At 43.4% G+C, this 19,838-nt stretch overlaps 1 protein-coding gene across 1 annotated transcript in view; it reads left to right on the top strand.

Moving 5' to 3' along the window:
- Positions 1-19,838, top strand: part of LOC138481482 (fibrous sheath-interacting protein 2-like) — a 798,294-nt gene that overhangs the window by 354,059 nt on the left and 424,397 nt on the right. Inside the window, exon 6 of the mRNA XM_069613651.1 lies at positions 9,787-14,346. Within this exon, the coding sequence (XP_069469752.1) occupies positions 9,787-14,346 (4,560 nt within the window). The remainder of the gene's footprint in view (positions 1-9,786; positions 14,347-19,838) is intronic.

Here is a 19,838-nt window from a genome sequence, read left to right as displayed (position 1 = left end):
ACATCACTGTACCTGACTGTTTCTGCACCTGTAGAGCTCGGTTTTTTCAGTGAATGATATACACCATCATACTGACAGTGCATGCACCCTTGAGCCATCTGAAGTGGCCACTGCGTAGTACCAGTGGGACCTTTCCTGGTGGCATAGCCTTTGGCCATTGCTTGAGCCTCTAAAACCTGCATGCATTGGTCACTAGCCATGTCCGGCGTCTAGGGCCAGAGGTCACTTCAGCAATGCAATGCTCCTGGCCATCCCTGGATATCCCTAAAGGGGATACACCATGACTTGCCATATGGTCACTTTGCCCTCGTAATAGAGCTTGGAAGGCCCCCTGTTGCCCAAACCAGTGCATATTAACCATGACCATTGGTCACTTTGACTGGGGCATGAGATCAGGCCAAGCCTGGCTCCCTCCAATGTCTCCCATAGTGGTTAGTGGCCATAGTCTACCGCCATGGCCTGTGGTCAATTTGGATAAAGGCCGTGGTCGAGCAACCCAAGCCTCACATGATTCAAACTTGCCATGGCCAGTTGCCATGGCATTGGTAACTTTGTATGCAGCCTGGCCATTGGTCACAGCCTGTAGCAGACCCAAGGGAAGCATAGTAGGCAATGGCCATTCTGCCACCCCATGCCCACAGCCTTTGGTCATGTTTTGATTCCCGAAATACCCAGTGGTCGCTCTTCTTCCCAAAGTAGCCACTGGCCATAGTTGGCCAGCCTGGTCAGAGAACCAGCTGAAGCCTCCTGCGGGTCCTGGCTATTGAATGTACCACATGGCCAAATGATATCTTTTCAGTGGTCATATTTCACTCTCTGGAGAACCCTTCAGCTTTCCTAGGGTGGGCAATAGCCCAAATTGGCTGCATTTTACCCCCGACTGATGGCACTTGGGCCACAAGTGGTATGTGTACCACGTTGTTTGTTTCACAAAACTGCAGTCAAAAACAGCTGTTTTATTCACTTTTATTGGGTTATATTGTGCACCTTTGGGCCAAACCTCTGACTTTTCCTTGGGTCGGTAAGGGGAGAGGAGGCTACCACATACCCCTTCGTAAAATCTTTGCACAGTGGTGTCCACAGGTAACAGTACACAATTGTGGCCCTTCTAATAACATTTCTTCCCCAAACTCACTAGAGTGGCTGACTATGACTAGCTAATCTGGTTGCCTCTTACTGATAACTGCAGACCTGGTTACTGTCAATGGACACATGTAAGCCAATCAACTCTCTGAAAGTGGACAGCTGTCTTGTATGCTTTTGGGACCAGGAACCTATTCCAACCAGCATTATAGGCTGTAGGTGAGCGCAAACCTTCTATGGAAAATGAAAGGGAAAAGTAATGTATTTTCTCATACCTTTGCCTCACGCTTGACAGACACCTATGACAGGATAAGACATAATGGAAAAGTGCACTATTTGAAAATATACATGGGTCTCATTTGAAACCAATGCATGAAGTGGCAGATTGCAACTGCCTCTGCTGGTCTAGACATTTTCTAACTGATTTTCTTGGACTCACTCTTTTGTCGATAAGAGTTACTCTGCCTTCCAGTCCTCTACTTTCCTCCTTTCTCTCGTCTCCTCCTTTCTCTCGTCCCTTCTTCCACCACATATCAGAACAACTCCTTATACGTATGTCCACAAATTCTTGGACATGAGATGAGAGCTCACTCGGCTCTTGCAGGGTTTTTCTCCCACTTCTTTGCATCACAGCAAGAAACTAAGACAAGCATGAGAACTGCACATGACATCTCCTGATTTAGCCTTTTACATTCCCAGGAGAAGTTCAAAACATTAACACCAGCCCAAATTACCTGTGTGCAGTGAACCTCTTGGATGCTTAACTACGCATCCTAATTTGCCCTCTTTGCTGACAATTCCCCATGTATGTGGTAGGGACAGGAGCATCAATAGTGGGTCTATTTAATATGTATGCTAATTTCTGTCTCTCAAGTCTTCACAAAGGTTCCGGGTGTCATATTGAGTAGGGACATGATATACATCTATAACAACCTTTTCAACTCTCTACTATGGACCACATACTGATCTGAACCCCAACAGTATGTTGAAATTGTATTGTCCTAAGCATTCATCATGTACCTCTCTGTCTACACACAGAAGTCCATGGTCGCACCAACTGAAATGATAATTTGTATTTGCTTGATTTGGGACCTGCTCAAGTCTTTCCCGCCAGATTACAGCTGTACCTTTGTTTTGTTCTTGCCCTCAGGCCAGGTGTTCAGCATATGTTCTGAACTTCCAGAAAGCTCAAGGTCACAATTTCTCCTGTGCTCTGATGGTTCCTCTTTTGCAGCTGAAGTTAAGGTAGACTCGACTGCCCTACCATCAAAAAGGGATCATTGTCCATCGTGATACAAATTCTTTCAGAGGCCCTTCTAGACATGTAATGGTGGATGGACCCTGCCAACCTTTCTCCACTTCCCCAGAACCTCAGATCTTCATCCCACTTGTATCCTTTCGATTTGGCTGGGGTGCCCCTCTACAAGTTTGCAACATTCATTACCTCTGTGGGTACAAAACCTTTCTGAACACATTAACTGTTTTCCGTAGTACGCTATTTGTTTGGCTCTGAAAGCTTTCCGTCCCCAGATAAGGGGTAATAATTTTTATTGACAACGTGAGGGCCCTCTTTCTTGTAAACATGTGGGCGGTTGCCCTCTGCAGATGTGTCTTCTACCCACGAATTTTGGAATATTGTCATTCATTGTCAGATCATCTTGATAGCAGCCCATGTGTTGTAAGGCTTCAAAGACCAAACCAACTTCCTGGGCAGGCAAAGTCACTGCCTGCAAGAGTACGGGCTACTTCCGTCAGTCTCCAAAAAGGTCTTGGGGATCAAATCCCTTCCTCAACTCCCAAGCCAGTTTGCAAATTATTAATGAGTCACCTGTGGAAGATGATTGTTATGATACCTTTGGGACCAGTCAACACTGATTGCCAGATATAACTATCCTAGATAAGTCTCAAACCTTTACCTCAATGGGAGCACTTCCATCTCAGCAGTATGAGCTTCTTTACTCCTTACTTCCATCACTGCAATAGGCAGCCTGGAACCTGAGGCTCTAACCCTAGTTGAGTTGAACATTTCCTTTGGAAATATTACAGTCAAAAAGGCTGCTTGCAAACCAACTACAAAGTCTCAATACCATATTAATACCCCGAAAGGCGCTGCGCTTTATATAAACGCGCATGACATTGGAGGAAAAGCAGGCATTACCTGACAAAGAATCCCTTAATGCATGTCCCGCGTGATGCTCTTCCAAACGTTCCTTCCCCTTCCCTGCTGCGTCGACACAATCCGTTAGAATCTGCGATTCTTCAGAGCCGGCAACACGTATTGGGAAACATCACGAAATTTCGTACCCATCTGCACTCCAGCATACTTCAAAAGCAGTCACGATGGCACGGACAGTGCAGCATACTTTTCCAGAGCACAGCTACAACATTTCTCTCCCGTCAGAAATCCAGTTTAATCTGTTTGGCACAAAGTCATTAGAGGAGTGGCTTGAAGATCCAGGAATGGAAACTAACGACAACGCAACATGATTCAGACCAGTATTTCCTCTCTTTTTACTAGTGTGTCAACTCCAGCAAAGAGACATGCTACTGTCGGCAACACTGATTTAGATGCCATAGAATTGAATAAGGCTGATGCAAAAACCCAATTGGGCACCAAATGGGCAGCCAACACTACTAAAGGTTGGCTTTGTGAAAAAGGCCATTCGCCATCATTTGAAAATCAAAGCATCACTTCTTTAGCCACCCTTCTTTAGAATTGTTATGCAGAAGTACGAATTGTGACCGGTATCGAATATCAGCCCCAAAGCCTCATATCTTTACGGTCTGGCATAAATCGCCATCTGAACAATCCCCCATTCAGCCGCAATATTAAAATAATGCACGACCAGGACTTTTTAAGTGCTAATAATGTGTTTGTGAGCATTATTAAACATTTACAGCTATCTGGTAAACTGCAATCTCTCACATTGACCTTTTAATAATACGCACATCTGGTGTTTTCAACCTTAACTCTCAATATACTCTACAATTCAAGGTCTGGCTTGATATCCAGATACATTTTTCCCGTTGTGGCAATGAGCGACTCGGGCTATTACCTCCCAATGCATTCACTGTAATTACTGATGAAAATGACAAAAAGTATGCCAGCTTAACTTGTAATGAATTAACCAAAAACCCTCATCCTCTTTTTGAAAGGCACTGGAGTGATCTCCGATTCCATATATACGCCATACCTCATGCTCCTGATGGTCCCGTTATTTCCCTTCTTCAATACATAGCCAGACTTCCTCCTGAGGCTCCTTGTTTCTTTGTAGCCCCATGTCGTCTTAAAAAAGAAGAGCTAGCCACTGAACAAGTCTAGTATTCCAAAAAGCCTTTGGGCAAAAATACCCTCAGGAACTAATGCCAAAAATCACTCACCGAGCGCACCTCTATGGCATGCACACCAATCACTCTATTTGCGCCACCGCTATACAGCTACTATCAAATGCTAGACTTGAATCAAGTCAAATCATGGTTGTTACGGGTCATTGCAATGCTTCTTCCATAGAAAATGATTGGCAGCCACAAGCCGATGAAAGATTGAAGTTGTCATCCTTCCTGCATCATGGCACTGTACACAATTCTCGTTTGACTACTAGTTCTAATGTGACCTCTGCAGACAGTTTCCCTTCCACCCCCATCTTTGTACCCTGCTCCTCTACTGCCTCATCTGTCACCTTCTCAAATACTGTTTCGGAATCAAATTTAATTCCTCAATTTGCTAATTGTTCATTCACCTTCCTTGCAAATGTACAATTTAATTCACACTAGAGCTACTCATCAAGTTTGTTCTCTCATTTATAATGTTTCCTGTTTTTATTCTACAAAACATTTATTATTCTCCATCAATCTTTGGCTTTCCTCAGTGTTCTCACATCTTGTTCAATGCCATCCGACCCACCTTCTCTATATTCATAAAGTTTCATTAAATATGTTCTTGGTCTGATATTGAAGCTGGATAAAGATGTCTCTCTGTTTTTTGCAGGGAGGGCTATTAATGGGTGGACATCTTGGTAATGTTGTGTCTCCTTGCTCTCTACTCCTTTTACATACCCTTTGATGTTTGTGCTGTTTATAGCTGTCCGTAGATTTCTTGCAGGGAGCACACGAATTAGGTCGAATACCAGGTTATTGCACTGAAATCCAGACATTTAATATGCCTATCAATTAAGTGATATGTTTTGCGCTGCACAGATATTTATTTTACAGGAATACAATGGATTCCACTCTATACATTTTCCATTGTATTCCTCTACAATACAACAGTCATTGTCAATGTGAAATCCATACTTTTAATATGGCCAGTGCTGCTAGCTACTTGTTGATTCTGTGCACATTAGCATTGCACAGGAATACAATGGAATGCACTTCACACATTTTCTTTTGTATTCCTGTACAATGTTACTGTTAATGTCAATTTGAAATCCAGGCTTTTAATATGCGCAGTGCCGCTTGCTACTTTTTGATTTTGTGTACATTAGCATTGTACACAAATACATTGGAATGCTCTCTATGCGTTTTTTCAATCTATTCCTGCACAATGCTGCCGAATCACTTTCCCCAACATGGCCGCCAACCTTCCCTTGCCGAGAATGGACAGAAAGCATTCCATTCTTCACAAACCAACTCCAGTTTCGGAATACGCAGACAGCAGACGGTAAGCCGGGTTTGGAGAATGATTTCCCTCAACCCACCGACCGCTCGACTATTAGTATCCCGAGTCACAAGCCTGGGAAACTGTTTGGCTCATAAACCATTTGAGCACATGGATTTGGTTGACATAATGTGTGTTACTTGTTGTGATTATTTTCACATAATGGATCAGTTACCTTCATTCTTCATGTTCTAATTAGCTTTTCAAACGAAGCATGAAGCCATATTGTGCGCTCGACCATCCTTCCAACTAATGATGCTGTTGGAATCTCCTGTCAGCCAGGGGATTTGTCATCTGACATTTATTCCTAATCCAGTGTTGGCGCTGATAGACTGTTGGTGTTTTTTATGTTTGCAAGTCCCCCTGCTTTCACTTTACCAGAACAAAAGCTCTCAGCAAAATTATAAGCCTCAATGTTATCTTTGGTGGACACTGCACTGCCAAGGTATCTGGCTTTCAAGTATGCATTTTGAGGTGTTGGCGGGGGCACTGCTGAGCAGCAATGAACATGTCTGCTTAAGCCGACGCCTCAGTGTCTTTCTAATCCGATCCATCCCCTGGAACTGCACTTTTGGCAGGGGTGTGCAGCGAAGCGAGGGTAGGCCGGAGTTGCTATGCCATGTAGGATGCCTCGTGAGTGCTAGTGCACCAGAATGTAACAGATCCTGTAGCGGCTCATGCTGGAAGAGCAGCTCGGCCACACCTCTGTACAGCAGGTGGCAAGAGATTGCGAGCCGCACCATCCTCCTGACCCACGGTTTTACCATGTACAGCAGGAAGGCGGCAGGACAAGTCATTGGAGTGCACCATTGTGGAATCAGGGAGGCGGCCATTACTGCCACCTTCCCGGTGCGGCCCACAATGGAGTCACCTTGTCGGGAGTGCAATGCTTTGGGAGTTGAGGGTTACCCCACAAGGGGCCCTCCTTTCCCCCATAACTTACTGAAGAGCTGCAAGCTCCATAAGTACAGAGCATTATCGGTATTCCGTTATTACCGTTTCCAGCGTGGCATATGCCGGATTCTCTGGTCTACTTTGAGTCTGTAACTGGCGCCGGAAACAGAAACACTGCAGAAACTGGAAGGCCTGCAGCGGCCATTAATAAAAACAGAATCCAACTTAATGTACCTGTTCCTTCAGCCATCCAGGCTCAAAAACAAACTACAAGCATGACATCGGACCAAAGGACTCCAGGCAAAGGATCTTGGCAAAGGAAACCTAAGTTCTCTGACACAGAGCTGACCGCCTTAGTGGACACTGTACTATAGCATTCAGACAAACTTATCGGAAGCAGGCAGCGGAAAACAAGCACACAGCGCAAGACTGCCGTATGGGGTGAGATGGTGGCAAGTGTGACAGCCGTGGGAACCGTCCCCCGGACAAAGAAGAACTGCCGCTAGAGGTGGGATGACCTCAAAGCCAAAGTCTGCAGTACCATCGACAAGCACAGGAGGGAGTGTGCAGCCACTGGTGCACTGCGGACCCACTTCGACTCATGCCATGGGAGGAGCGAGCCAGCAGCAGACTTCACATGGAGGGAATAGAGGGCATCAGAGGCACTGATGCTGGGGCAGGGACCCACAGAGACAGTAGTAATTTCAACTGCAGAATTATGTGCATAATTCCCCTCACCCAGCAATTGCATGCATCCACCAGCATAGAACAGAGCAATGGGCATGCCAAACTGTCAGAAACATGCCATGGCAGGTAGTGCAAACCTGTCAATGGCTGTCGTACCACAAGACAATGCACAAGCATGCATATTGTACACCTTCAGCATGACCCGCCCCTTCCCTGCATGGTCACCCATCTGAGCAATACCACCTGTGTGAGACACATAAAACCAATAACATTGTGGGGGGACACATGGGATGGGTGCAATGCACGACTGGCGACGTGTGCCAAAATGCTAACCTATCTCACTTCCTCAACAGGTACCCTCTCCACGGACAGTGATGAGGCAGGAGACTCGAAGACCGCAAATGCATCAGCCCCCAACCCTGCACAAGGCAAACCATCCGTAAGCTGGATCAAGCAGCAGGGCAGTGTTGCAGGCCTAGCCCAGCCACTGGCCATAGCACCTGCAGCAGCCCAGCCGCCCCCACCAACACCTGCAGCAGCCCAGCATCCCCCACAAACACTTGCAGCAGCTCAATCTCCCCCGCTAATGCCTGCAGCAGCCCAGCCTCCCCTGCTAATGCCTGCAGCAGCCCAGCCCCCCCACCAATGCCTGCAGCAGCACAGTCTCCCCCAGCAATGCCCGTAGCATCCTAGCCTCCTCCACCAATGGCCGCCAGTGTGGAGTCCCAGACTAGCACTGGTGGTGACCCCACACACATGCCTTGGACAGTGCCCCCATCTGTACCAGCACACCATTACAGCATTCACATGCACATCATCCCATGGCACATTTGGGCATGGCCAATGTGCCCTACGTCGAAGGATAAGAGGAGGATGACAGGGAGTAGGACGAGGATTACTAGGGGGGTACAACACCTGGCTTCAGCGCAGCCCTGCCCCCAAGTCTGCATAGTCCACCTCCACTGTCAGAGGCAAACCTGCGGGCAATACTGTCACGGCTGGAGCACATTGAGCGTCAGCAGGCAAACATACACGCCATTGCAGGCCAACAACTTAGCGAAATGCAGGCAATGTGTAACTGCATACAGGGATGTGCTTGGCACATCCTTCGGCCATGCCACTGTCGCTATGGTGACACTAGGCCAAAGGGTCTGTGAATATACGGTTGCTGCAACTGCATCGTCAGATGCACGAAACTAGCACATGCAGTTGACCCTGGAATATATGCGTGCACAGGGATCGGAGCCCTCCATCTAGGCAACACCCACTGAGAGCTCACGTGAGAGCACAACAGGGCGCCGTTCACTGCGCCACCTCATCACCAGGATTCAGGAACAGGACCCAAAGTCAAAGTGTCCATGTAAATGAACCATGGACACATGTAGGGTGTAGTTGTGTTGTGTTGTGTGACTGCTGGGGTGGGTGTTTGTGGAGGGTGTGCTGGGAAGGGTGTTTGGGGACGGTCAGGTGTTCATTTCATGTACAGTGTAAGTTGCACTTATTTTGATAAATACTTTTCACTTGCAGCAATGTGTGGACATTCATCATTGTGTGCATTTCTTTACTTTGTGCAATGACTAGTAAAGGGTGCATGGATAGTGATACTGGTTGTCAACATCAGAAGAAGTGCTCTATGAGTTCCTGGCAAGCAAGTTACCCAAGCCTGGCCTCTGCTTGCGTATTGTGTACACATGTGTCACCCACAGGCATCACATTATCCTCTTCAGGAGGGGGAATGTCCACATCCGGGGCCAGGAGTATGTTGCGCCGCATGCATATGTTATTCAACATGGCACATGTGAGTACTATCTTTCCCACCTTGTCTCGCCTGTACATTAGTGCACCCACTCGACCGATGTAGACATCGGAAGCGTACCTTCCACGGGCCAAAGGTATGCTCAATTGCCATCCTGGTCCGGATGTGGGCCCAGTTATATGCCACTTTCTGTGGCGTCTGGGGATTCCTCAGAGGAGTCATCAACTACGGAAGCTGTGGATTTCTAGAGTTAACTGCAAGGGGGATAGACATCAGAGCATGTCATTGGGTACTGTGGATGGTTTTATCATTACAGCAGTTTCAAGATAGTCAGCCGTGCATGGCATGTCACATGTGTCAGCCCACTACGCCCATTCACATTTCGTCCTTTGCATGTAGAGTGTACTACGTAAGAGTGGGGGAGCAGGCATGGCAAATCTTGTCCACAACAAACAATCATATCAGCCATGGGTGTGGGTTCACAGGTCTGGTGTGGTACACATGCCATGTCCATTGCTACTGTGGGGCCCCTCAGTTGCAGTTCATCTGTCTTTTTTTACTTACGAGTCTTTAATCATGTTACTTTCACTTAATAATTCTGTGGTCCTTTAGATTCATGCTGCTATCCTTGCACACTGTTGACTTAATATATCAAAACACTTAAGTATCTTCAAATTATTAAATTTCATTTTCTTCATTGTTTCAATAGGCATCTGATGGGGAAACATGCACTGTATCCGAGAATAAATATAGTACTTCATCCTCAAGGCGGAAAATGCAGCCACCTATATTTGCCACAGGACTGTCTTCTAAAAATAGATCACTTTTAGCATATCCTTATCAGAAGAATTCTCCATTTGGCAAGAGGAAAAAGGTCCATAACAAGATAAGTTCACTTCAAACTTTATCAACGTTTAAAACATGTAAAGTTTACAAGGAAAAAGCACCCATACGAAAACAAATAAAATCTCAGTCTGCACCTAATCTCACTAGAAAAGATACTCCTTCTTTGAATTACCCATGGACACCTCCAGAATCAGCAGGTCTGGATCCGGAAATGCCTGGAGCACCTATCAGCACCCAACTGGGTTCACTTGAGCTGTCTTGTAATGTCCCTATGAATACATCTGCTGATTCAGTATCACATCCAAAACCTCTGGAAGGTCCCTCAGAATATGAAACAAAACATCAACTTTTACAATCATGTTCCATTCCCAAACATCTGTGTGGGCAGGGCACCACTGCAGATGATCACAGTGTAATGAACAATAGAGACATAGATATTATTGAAGCAAATAACACTGTTTTTAATTTTGCCAAGTCTGAATTGACACTATTATCTGAGGAAATAGTTGAAAATGTATTTAAGAAAATACTTGCAGATCACAGTTACTCCTTGTATTCGGCCAGTAAGTCACCTAACCTCACAGAAAAGTTGAAGAAAGGAGGCAAAGCTATTAAGTGTGCTCCACTGGATGAGAACCCCAACATTGAAAAGGTTGTTTGTTCAGTGCACAACAATGTTTTTCAAGAAAGCGAATCTCAGATAGTAAGATACACACACTTAACAAGTGACTGTACCAGGAGTGCTGATATCAAGAGCTCCTTCAAACTGAAGGAAATGTCAAATAATACACTGGAAGTAGAAGGTGTTACCGAAGAACTACAAACAGTTTTTTGTACAGGTGCAGAAGTTGTCGATCCTCTGAAAGTTATGAACAATGTTCCTGTAACCAAGAATCAGTGGTTTTCTTCAGCACTTTCAAAAACTCTGTCTTCCAACAATATATATATTGCAGATAATATTAACAATCAAATAGCTAACATTTCCTCTTCAAACACCATTATTGAAGCACATCCAGAAGACAACAGTATTGTTTCAGCTGTTGAAATTAATAAGACTTTAACAGGCTTTAGATGCACAGGAAATCATGTTATTTCATATGATGCATCGTGGAATACAAACAATTCAAATGGGAAGCAGTGTTCACAAGCAAATGTAGATATTCCCCAAGTTGCAGAGTCTGTTTATCGTAATATCTTACAAAGCTATAAAACACAGGAAGCAATTCAGTCAGCCCTAGTGAGCTGTCCTGGAACTATTCTTGATAAAATAGCTAATACAATAATTGTAGAAATGACTCACCACCTTCAGCCAATTTTGTCTGGACAGGAATCTGCTGAGAACATTGTTGAAGAAGTACTTGAAGACATTGCTGCACATCCCCATCGGTCATCCCCTGAACCAGGTGAAGGATTTCCATTCAAGGCTGTTTACTCTGCTTCCTTTTTGGAAGATGTTCTTTCTGGACTTCTCCACAAAATTGTTTCTACATCAACCACAATGTATGCTAAAAATCAAAAGGTGTTGAAAAGTAATATTAGTGAAAAGGCAACACAACTAGTGTATCCTCTTGTTAGAGAAATAAACAGAGCTCAAATTAAAGTTATAGAATTGAAAGAAGACACTTGTGATCATTCAACTAGACATGATGTGGACAGAGTAGTTGATTCCATTTATCATTATTTTTTAAAACTATATGGGTGTTATCTGTCAGTTCAAAAGGATATTAAATGTGTCAGTAGTACTCTTACTAAAAGGCTAGTTAGTTTATTATTAGTGGAAATAAATGATTACCAGTTAGATTATTCTCATTTCATTGAGCAGCCTCCCCATCTGTATAAAACATTAGATGCAGAAAATATTGCTCATAAGGTACGTTGTCTTTTTACAACAAGACCTCAAGACAGACCTCTATCACCAACAACCACTGTGTTGTCTTCCAAAGTTTTAGAAGACATTATTATCACCCTGATGGCTAAAATGCTTTCTTCTGCCAATATTAAAAAGTGCAAAGATACTCAGAGGAGTTTATCAGATGCCGAATTGAATGAAATGACATCAAAATTTGTTCAAGACGTGATGATGAAAATTTCAGGTCATGAAATTTGGTACACCAAAGATGCAACATTTATTCAGCGTGTACCTGTACTAAATAATCAACCTAATAGAGATGACTCTGTCCATTCTAATGTTATACGCACATACGGACCAGCAATTAAAGTCCCGGATAATGAACTAACTGGAAACAAATATATATTAAAGAAAACACCACGGTTATTGTTTAGGGAAATTTCAAATCCTAATTTCATGGCATTTCAATCTGATGAGTCATCATCTTGCTCATATTCTTGGACCTCCGACTCAAGTGTTGCTGAACAGATTTTAGGTGAAATGGATTCTTCTGAAGGACATGGTCATGCATCCTATCATATGTTTGTCTATTCGTCTTCATTTTTGGAAGAAATAATTTCAGGGATCTCTTCCCTAATCTTCTTTGCTGTTTCAGATCATATTAGAAAAGAAAAATGCCCAAGATCAGAGGCTCAGCTCAATAACTTGGCTTCAACATTTGTACGCTGCCTATTAAGGGAAATTGAGAATGCTCAAGTGAAAGTAGCCAACATTTCTGAAGAGAAGTACAAGTTCCCAGAGATACATAAACATGCTGTGGATTCAATTACAAAATTAGTTTTCAACAACATTTACCAAGAATATGAGAATGATTCTGCAGTGTATAAATGCTTAACTCAGAGTTGCAGTGTGTTTGCTGGAAAGATTGTCCATCTTATCCTGATGGCAATTTCTGACTACCATTTGCAGTGTCCTGTTACTGATGATGTGTCTGTCCTCGCATACTCAACACTTGATGCCAAAAATATTGTTCCAAAAGTGGTAAGTAGTGTAATGGAAACTAGCAATCTAGGCAAATCTTCAGTAACTTTTAAGTGTAAAGCACGTTCAACAACAAGTGTTAGGGCTGCCAGTGTTGTTGAAACGGTGTTTGATGATATCACACACCCCTATGATGAAAGTGATACTTTGCAACCATGTGTGACTGTTTTATCTTCCATAATCCTAGAAGAAATTGTGGCTAAGTTTCTATCAAAATTATTTTTTCACTGTCCCAATTTAAATATGTGCTCAAAAGATGTGTCATCAGTTTCCCAAGTGAAAAAAATAACTGAAAAGTTATTGAAAGCATTGTATATTACAATATCAGAAAAACAAATACAGATCAGTCAAGATATGAATGAAACACGCTATGTGCATCCAAAAGATGATGAGGTTATTGAAAAAGTTGTGACCGCAGTGTATAGTGATGTGTACCAGCTTTCCGATTCACACTTGTCTATTTTTCAGAACTTAACAAGAGAAGGGGATGTTCTAGCTCACATAGTAGCTAGTTTAATGATCGCAGAAATCTGCAACTGTCAATTCCAGCCATGCTGTGCTTATGGCAAATTATCAGATAAATATATTGGCATCGAATCAACTTATATTGTACAAAGAGTTCTTAATGATATCAGAGGAATGCCACCCCACAGTCCACTTTTAGACAACAGTAGTCATGGGCTGTATGCACCATTTTTGGAAGAAATTGTGAGCCAGTTCTTGACAAAAATGTTCATTTCTTCCAATTTCGGTCAAACAGCAAGAGCCAAAACTAACTCGGGAGAAGTCGAATTGAGCAAAATAGCCTCCAGGTTGATCAATTCAGTTTTAAAGGAATTGCTGAAAAGTGAAATTAATGTAATAAAACCTCCACATGAAGGACAATGTTTACACACAGAAGATGAAGATTTTGTTGCAATAGTAGTTGATTCGGTTTACATAAATGCCTTGCATGAGTCCGGCTCACCATTAAAACTTTTCAAGGCCATCACAAGTGGATGCACAGTAGTTTCAGAGAGAATTGCAAGCCTTGTAATGAAGGAAATCTCCAAATACCAACTTCAGCCTTTTTTAGCTTCAGGGGTGTCATGTGAGTCATACACAGATATAGAAGTATCTAAAATAGTTGAAAAGGTACTCAATGATGTTGCAGCACAGTCCAGTTTAAATTCCAATGCAGAAGACATTGTTCATTCAATTACAGACAAGCTACTTGAGTGCGAAGCAGATAATCTACCCATAATAGTCCCTCACTGGAAACATATACCAATGGAAATCGACTCTGGAATAGTAGCAATGCATTTAGCAGTCCTTTCAATAAAAACGAAGCCAATTGAAATTCTAGAGAATGTAAGCTTGCTTCAAAGTGGACAGACTCTAGCTCGCTTAAGGAGAATCTCTATTTATGGAAAAAGTGCTTTAGACATAGCCTGTGATGCCCAGCCGCTGTCGCCTGAATTTGAATTGGAGAGTGAGGATCAAAGACGTGGTTCATTGGATATATTTGGAAGATTAGATATTAAACCAAAGAAGGTAAACAATGAGTACAGTTTTAGTAACTGATTTAATGAATGTACAATGTTGAAATGTCGAATTGAGGAATCCCCACTGTAATTGTGCTAGAATATGACCTCTAATTAATGTTCAGCTGAGATAGTATTTTGCCCACATGTAAAATATTTGCCATTAAGCGACCCTTTCTAGAAAAAAGGATCTGAAACCTTGGTTGATGTATGATAAAGTGGCATTTGTGTTTGGGAGACTTTTTTTTACCAATGAACAGAGAAGGGGACTCTTTTATGAATAATGTGTTATGTATCCAGCTTTTTCTGCCACGTTCTTACAGGTTTAAATTGCTATAAGCCATAGGTTTTAATTTTCCATAGCTCAATGGTAGGCGTTTAGATACCATTAAAGGAGGTGTCACAAAGAAGACATGGAACTTTGTATGGTTTAATTACCATTTATTTGAGGTTTGTTACACTAAATAAGTACAAAATAACAAACGGGACTAAGGAACAGGAACATGAAAGATAGTCAAAAGAGCTTCCCTGCCCTTGATTTAGTCCGTCCTAGTATTGCTTCCCCTGAGATTAGGGTGTCTAAAAATAACAGATGAGGATTTTCCTGAAATTCAAAGGAAATCAAATCAAAAAGAACCAAAGTGTAGTGCCCAACTTTCAGCACTGTCAAAGGCTGGGTCTTCTGCTGGCAATCATTGGGTGTTTCAGTCTCTCACCTCGTGGGCTATTTAAGTGTGCACATCACTTCTTGCCGCAATGTCCAGTGTTTGATATGTTCTCTTTTGCTCGGTTTTATAGTTTGATGCTCTTCTGGGGGTCAGCTACTGCCAATGTCCAAATCTCTGTGACTACGGGAATAAGACCAGAGGTTGTAAGGGTGAACCCCAAGGTCTCCAACTGATCTTTGGCTGGTTGGCTTGGATCTTGGAAAGAGGACATTCTAGTTCTAATCTAGGGGACTTCTGAAAACGAATTTCCCCATCTTGGTATCCTCCTCACACCTCTGTTGTAATCCTCGCCCTGGACCCCCATGTAATCAATTAATTTGGGATCTATGTTTTATCTGGCTTTAAACTTCTAATACCTCTTTCGGTCCACATTTGTCTACCAGATAATTCTGGACTAACTTCACTCACTGACTCCAGGCTGCTCTCTTTCCCCTCTTTTTCTTCTGGTGGCTCCACTACCAATGCCTATCTCACCTCTTGCTCCTACTGATATCTCTCTGCTTTTGACTCCTTATATCTTACTACACTCTCCTCCGTCCTCCAGTTGTCTCACCACCTCATTCATCACCTCCTCCTCTAAACATCTTAAAACATTAATTACCTGTTTCTCACCACCTCCTCGGTTTCACCACTTCATCCTTAAAATGTCTCACCACCTTCTCTTGTTCTTTCATAACCTGCTGCTCCCGCTGCTTCATCACCTCCTGCTGGTTACTCACCACCTTTTGCTCTTTCACTACCTCTTCCATAAAGTGTCTCACCACTTTGTCATGGTTTCTCACCACCTCATCCTGCTCTTCCACCACCACCTCATCTTTCATTCCCACTTCCTCCTCTTTCACTGCCTCTTCCTCTGAAAGCCACAACACCTGCTGTTGGTCTTTTAAACAATATATAACATATAAATAATAACATGCTCAAATCAAGCCCCCTGCGGCCGAAACACTACAGTGTTGATGATCTGTGACACAACTGTTTAACCCCTTTTGTATGTTTTTATATAGTGTTGTGTACACTGTCTGTTAGATATACCTGGACTGACTAGCAGCCATGGGTAGCACTTTCTTTAGTGATGTTTCACCTAATTGTTGTACCCACTTGTGCATTTTGGTAGGGAACTTTACCTCAACACTCCAGAGGTTGGTACACAGTTGTACCACCCGTTTTTACTAAACCTGTCCGTGTCACTTTCATGCTTATCGAAAGTAATGTAAATATCTAAAAATTTGTTTTGAGATGCATCAAAAACTGTTTAACTGTATGGTGATCACACATCCTGATTCTTTTTGATATTCATATACGTACCCTCCTGGGCATATCAGGACCCTGCCAGGCGCCCTTTAATATATTTTTGAGCTTCCCCTCAATTACATAATCATCTGCTGACCTGCAGAAACCGATTGTTTAGCATCCGCTAAGGTGCAGGTTGATAAATCCCTCAACGCGGATGGGACCCCTTTGTTGGAGACATTGTGAGCCACAACATCCCACCGAATGTATCGAATGGAATTATGAGGAAACAGCAGCAAGGTCATTGGCATTGTTACAGCCTCTGAAACACCTAATCCCAATCCCCTGATTGGCTCCCCACTTCCCTCAGCCCCCTGCACCTGTCCGCTCCCCGTCTCATCCGTCTCATATCTTGCATCGCACCAGCTCTCGGTAGGAAAAACTGCAATACACCATTGGTGAAACTTAAATTCTCATATTTAATTCTCTTTTACTATTGCACTTGCTGCCGCGGGCCCTTGGTAACCAGCCAAATGTCCTTCAACTTATTGTGTGGAACTGTACCTGACATTCGGCTGCAGTTCTCTTCACATGAGAAACGCTTCCTCCTGCAGCAATTAATTAGCAAATGTTGGCTTCCTGTTGTCTCACCCTTGTGAGCTAATTTTGAAGATCTGCCAGCGTCAGCAGAACTTCAATTTCGCAGTAGGCTGCAGCCTTTCAAAACAACTAAAAATGGCTTCTGTTTATTCTGCCCTAGGCCTACTAAAATATGGCCAAACTATTAGTCATTACTTTAACTAACCCTTAAACTCATTACACTTCTATACATTGCAACAGCCATACTTACCTATCCCGAGTTACCAACTAATAAAAATTGCATAAAAGTTCAGCATTTTCGCGCATGTCCTTCCCTGCGCAGCACCTTACTTCCTTATGTGTGGCGCACTACGTATACTATAGGTGTGATATAAGGTGTGATATGTGTGTGTCGTGATGTCACCCCTCACGTAACTTTGGCCTACCTGCGTTAATTCTTTAGCTTATATATGTGCCCCCCTTGTGAGCGTTGGATTTGCATATTAACGCTGGCATGCTTAGGATTGCCACCAGGATGGTGTTCCAGTAAGCAGGGACATTGCAAGAGAAAACCTGTTTCATATTGATTTCCTTGTGCGCCAGTTTCATCTCAAGTCTAGCAATGGCCGCCCTCCTGGAGGAGTTCCTCCCACCTGAGCTACATGCCTATGCAGCTAGGTAGGCAGTTGTGCGAGCAGTGGTTGCCCTATAGGAATTGCAGGCAGCCTTGAAGAGTTATCTGACTGGGATGGGAAGGCAGTGCAGCTCTTTTAGCATGGGAGACACCTGGTTGAATTTCTTGATTACGTTAAGAGTCATGTTGCTGCTTGTTATTTGGCCCTAAGTAGAGCCAGGTATGTCGCCAGAATGTTGGTGAGGAGAACATTTCCCCATCGAGGTGGAAGATTACCAATTCCTGGGATGTGGTTCTGAATTCCTCTCAACGAAGCAAGAGTTTTTATCTTCCTGAGAAATGTTAGTTAGTACCAACTAATTTGGGCATTTCTATTGCCAGTGGGGAAGAGTGGTGTCTATGGTAAAGCCAAGTGTTTTTGCAGACTGGGCAGTCTCTTCCCAAATCACCCTCTCTGCTCTTCTCCAAGTCATCTTCTCTCCTTCACCCCTAGTCACCTACTTTACTCTTCTCCATCCTCCTTCAAACTAGCTCCTCTTTCCTCTTTTCCTCTCTCCTCCTACACTTTCTTTCTCCGCACCTCTGCTACCTCTGTATGCCCACACCTGTTTCCCAAACAGTGCTTCCTTTGTAGGGGCCTCTCCTCTCACCAGGTAGTCACTCTTTTTCAGGTTTGCTGGATGCTGGATAATAGTTTGATACTTGAGATTGGTTGATTTGAACTTGCTGGCAGTACTCCCCTCCTTATTCTGTTTCTTGTAGCATGCCAATGTCTGGGGCCGGTGCGATCTTGATTGTGGAAGCTGGGCAGTGTGCTTTGCATTGTTTCTATGTTTGTGAGTCTAAGCATTCGTGAAGGGCTTTCTCTGTCTACCGGGCTCGTGAGTGTTTGATCACCTGACTCTTCCCTGTTGGTCCTGTTGCTCTTCTGTAGTGGCTCTCTAAGGTTTCTTTGTTGCTCCAGAGTTTGGTAACCTTTCTCTGGGTTTTTAACAAAGCAATGTTGTTTGTTTGTGAAATGTGGCAAGCCCCTGCCACTCTCTTGGGTGACGATGGGGTGTACCGAGGATCTGCTAATTCCACCACAGGATCCTGCATGACATAGTGGGGGGTATCACCCTGGCCCGTGTTCACCCCATCCCTAACACCCAGGCAGGTCACCCCAAAAGAGAGGACAGGTTGAGTTGAAGGACAGGTTGAGCTGCTGTGATTCAAACCTAAGTTGTATAGGTATTGCACCGGTTACTGCAGTACAAATGTAATAAAAGGGTCTATCTGACAAGGTAACAATGACCATTTTTAAAGTTGCCTTGCACTTTTCTGAAAACAAAATTACCTTAATTTTCTTACATGTCAGCATGAAGGAGATGGTACAAATGCTGCTCTGCAGTTATCACATTAAGAGCAGTGTCATTTAGAAATAACAGGAGTGTTCATATACGAGTTGGAAATAGTGAGTGATGTGCCTTCTCGTAATATAGTTCTTTTGCAGGGCGGGCAGTAGATGTATTGTGTAAACTGTTTCACTCTGTTGTCTTTCTAAGTTGTCCCGAGTTTAAATAGATACTTAGACTTGGTCACAGTGGACCTCATTAACACAAGTGTACGGCTAACATGGCATGTGCTTTGCCTCAATTCACATTTCATTCCCGACTCTGAATTCTAACAACCGGTCAATTATTTACCTCGTCATAGCAAGGATTGTACTTTGAATGTATTTTTTCCTAAAGGCTAGGCCTTTAGTATTTTTCTAGAGTGTGATTCCACCCTTCCAGGTCCTGTTAATGCCATGTAAGGATAGAGTTGATGCACGCTTCACTTTTGTGCAATACCACTACCACAGTTTCATTCGATGCAGATGACAATTTTCAAGTACAAGTCCGTTTGTGAGTTTTCTAAGAATTGTTTTAGATCTTTCTATGGAGACTAGAGGCAGGATATTTTAAAGTGTGATATTAATTGATTGTACTGTAATTGAGGCAGGTTACAGAAACAAGAGTCCCCTGTTGTACATTCTTCAACTGAAGCACCTTAACAGGTCAATGTGGAAGGGGTACCCAGCTATTTATTCGTCACAATGGTTCCCCTACATTTCCGATTACCTAACATGCAAATGTAGTCATAGGGGTTCCGGCTTCTACCTGCACATATATGATGATCCATTGATTCCTTTGTCAACTAGGGGTTTTATTTTACGTTTGGTGTTAATCCTGCAGAAATACCATCTCCATGACCATCTCCACATCAAGGCCCTCTCTGTGAGATTGTAATTGTTTACTGGTTGGGATAGACAGAAGACATGAGACTGTGGGCAGATCCTGGGTTCTCATG

Source organism: Ambystoma mexicanum, chromosome 5p (assembly GCF_040938575.1).
Source record: "Ambystoma mexicanum isolate Mex_15411 chromosome 5p, UKY_AmexF1_1, whole genome shotgun sequence".
NCBI classification, from domain to species: Eukaryota; Metazoa; Chordata; class Amphibia; order Caudata; family Ambystomatidae; genus Ambystoma; species Ambystoma mexicanum.
The sequence above is the reverse complement of the archived record's forward strand: the minus strand, read 5'-3'. Positions and strand labels throughout refer to the sequence as shown.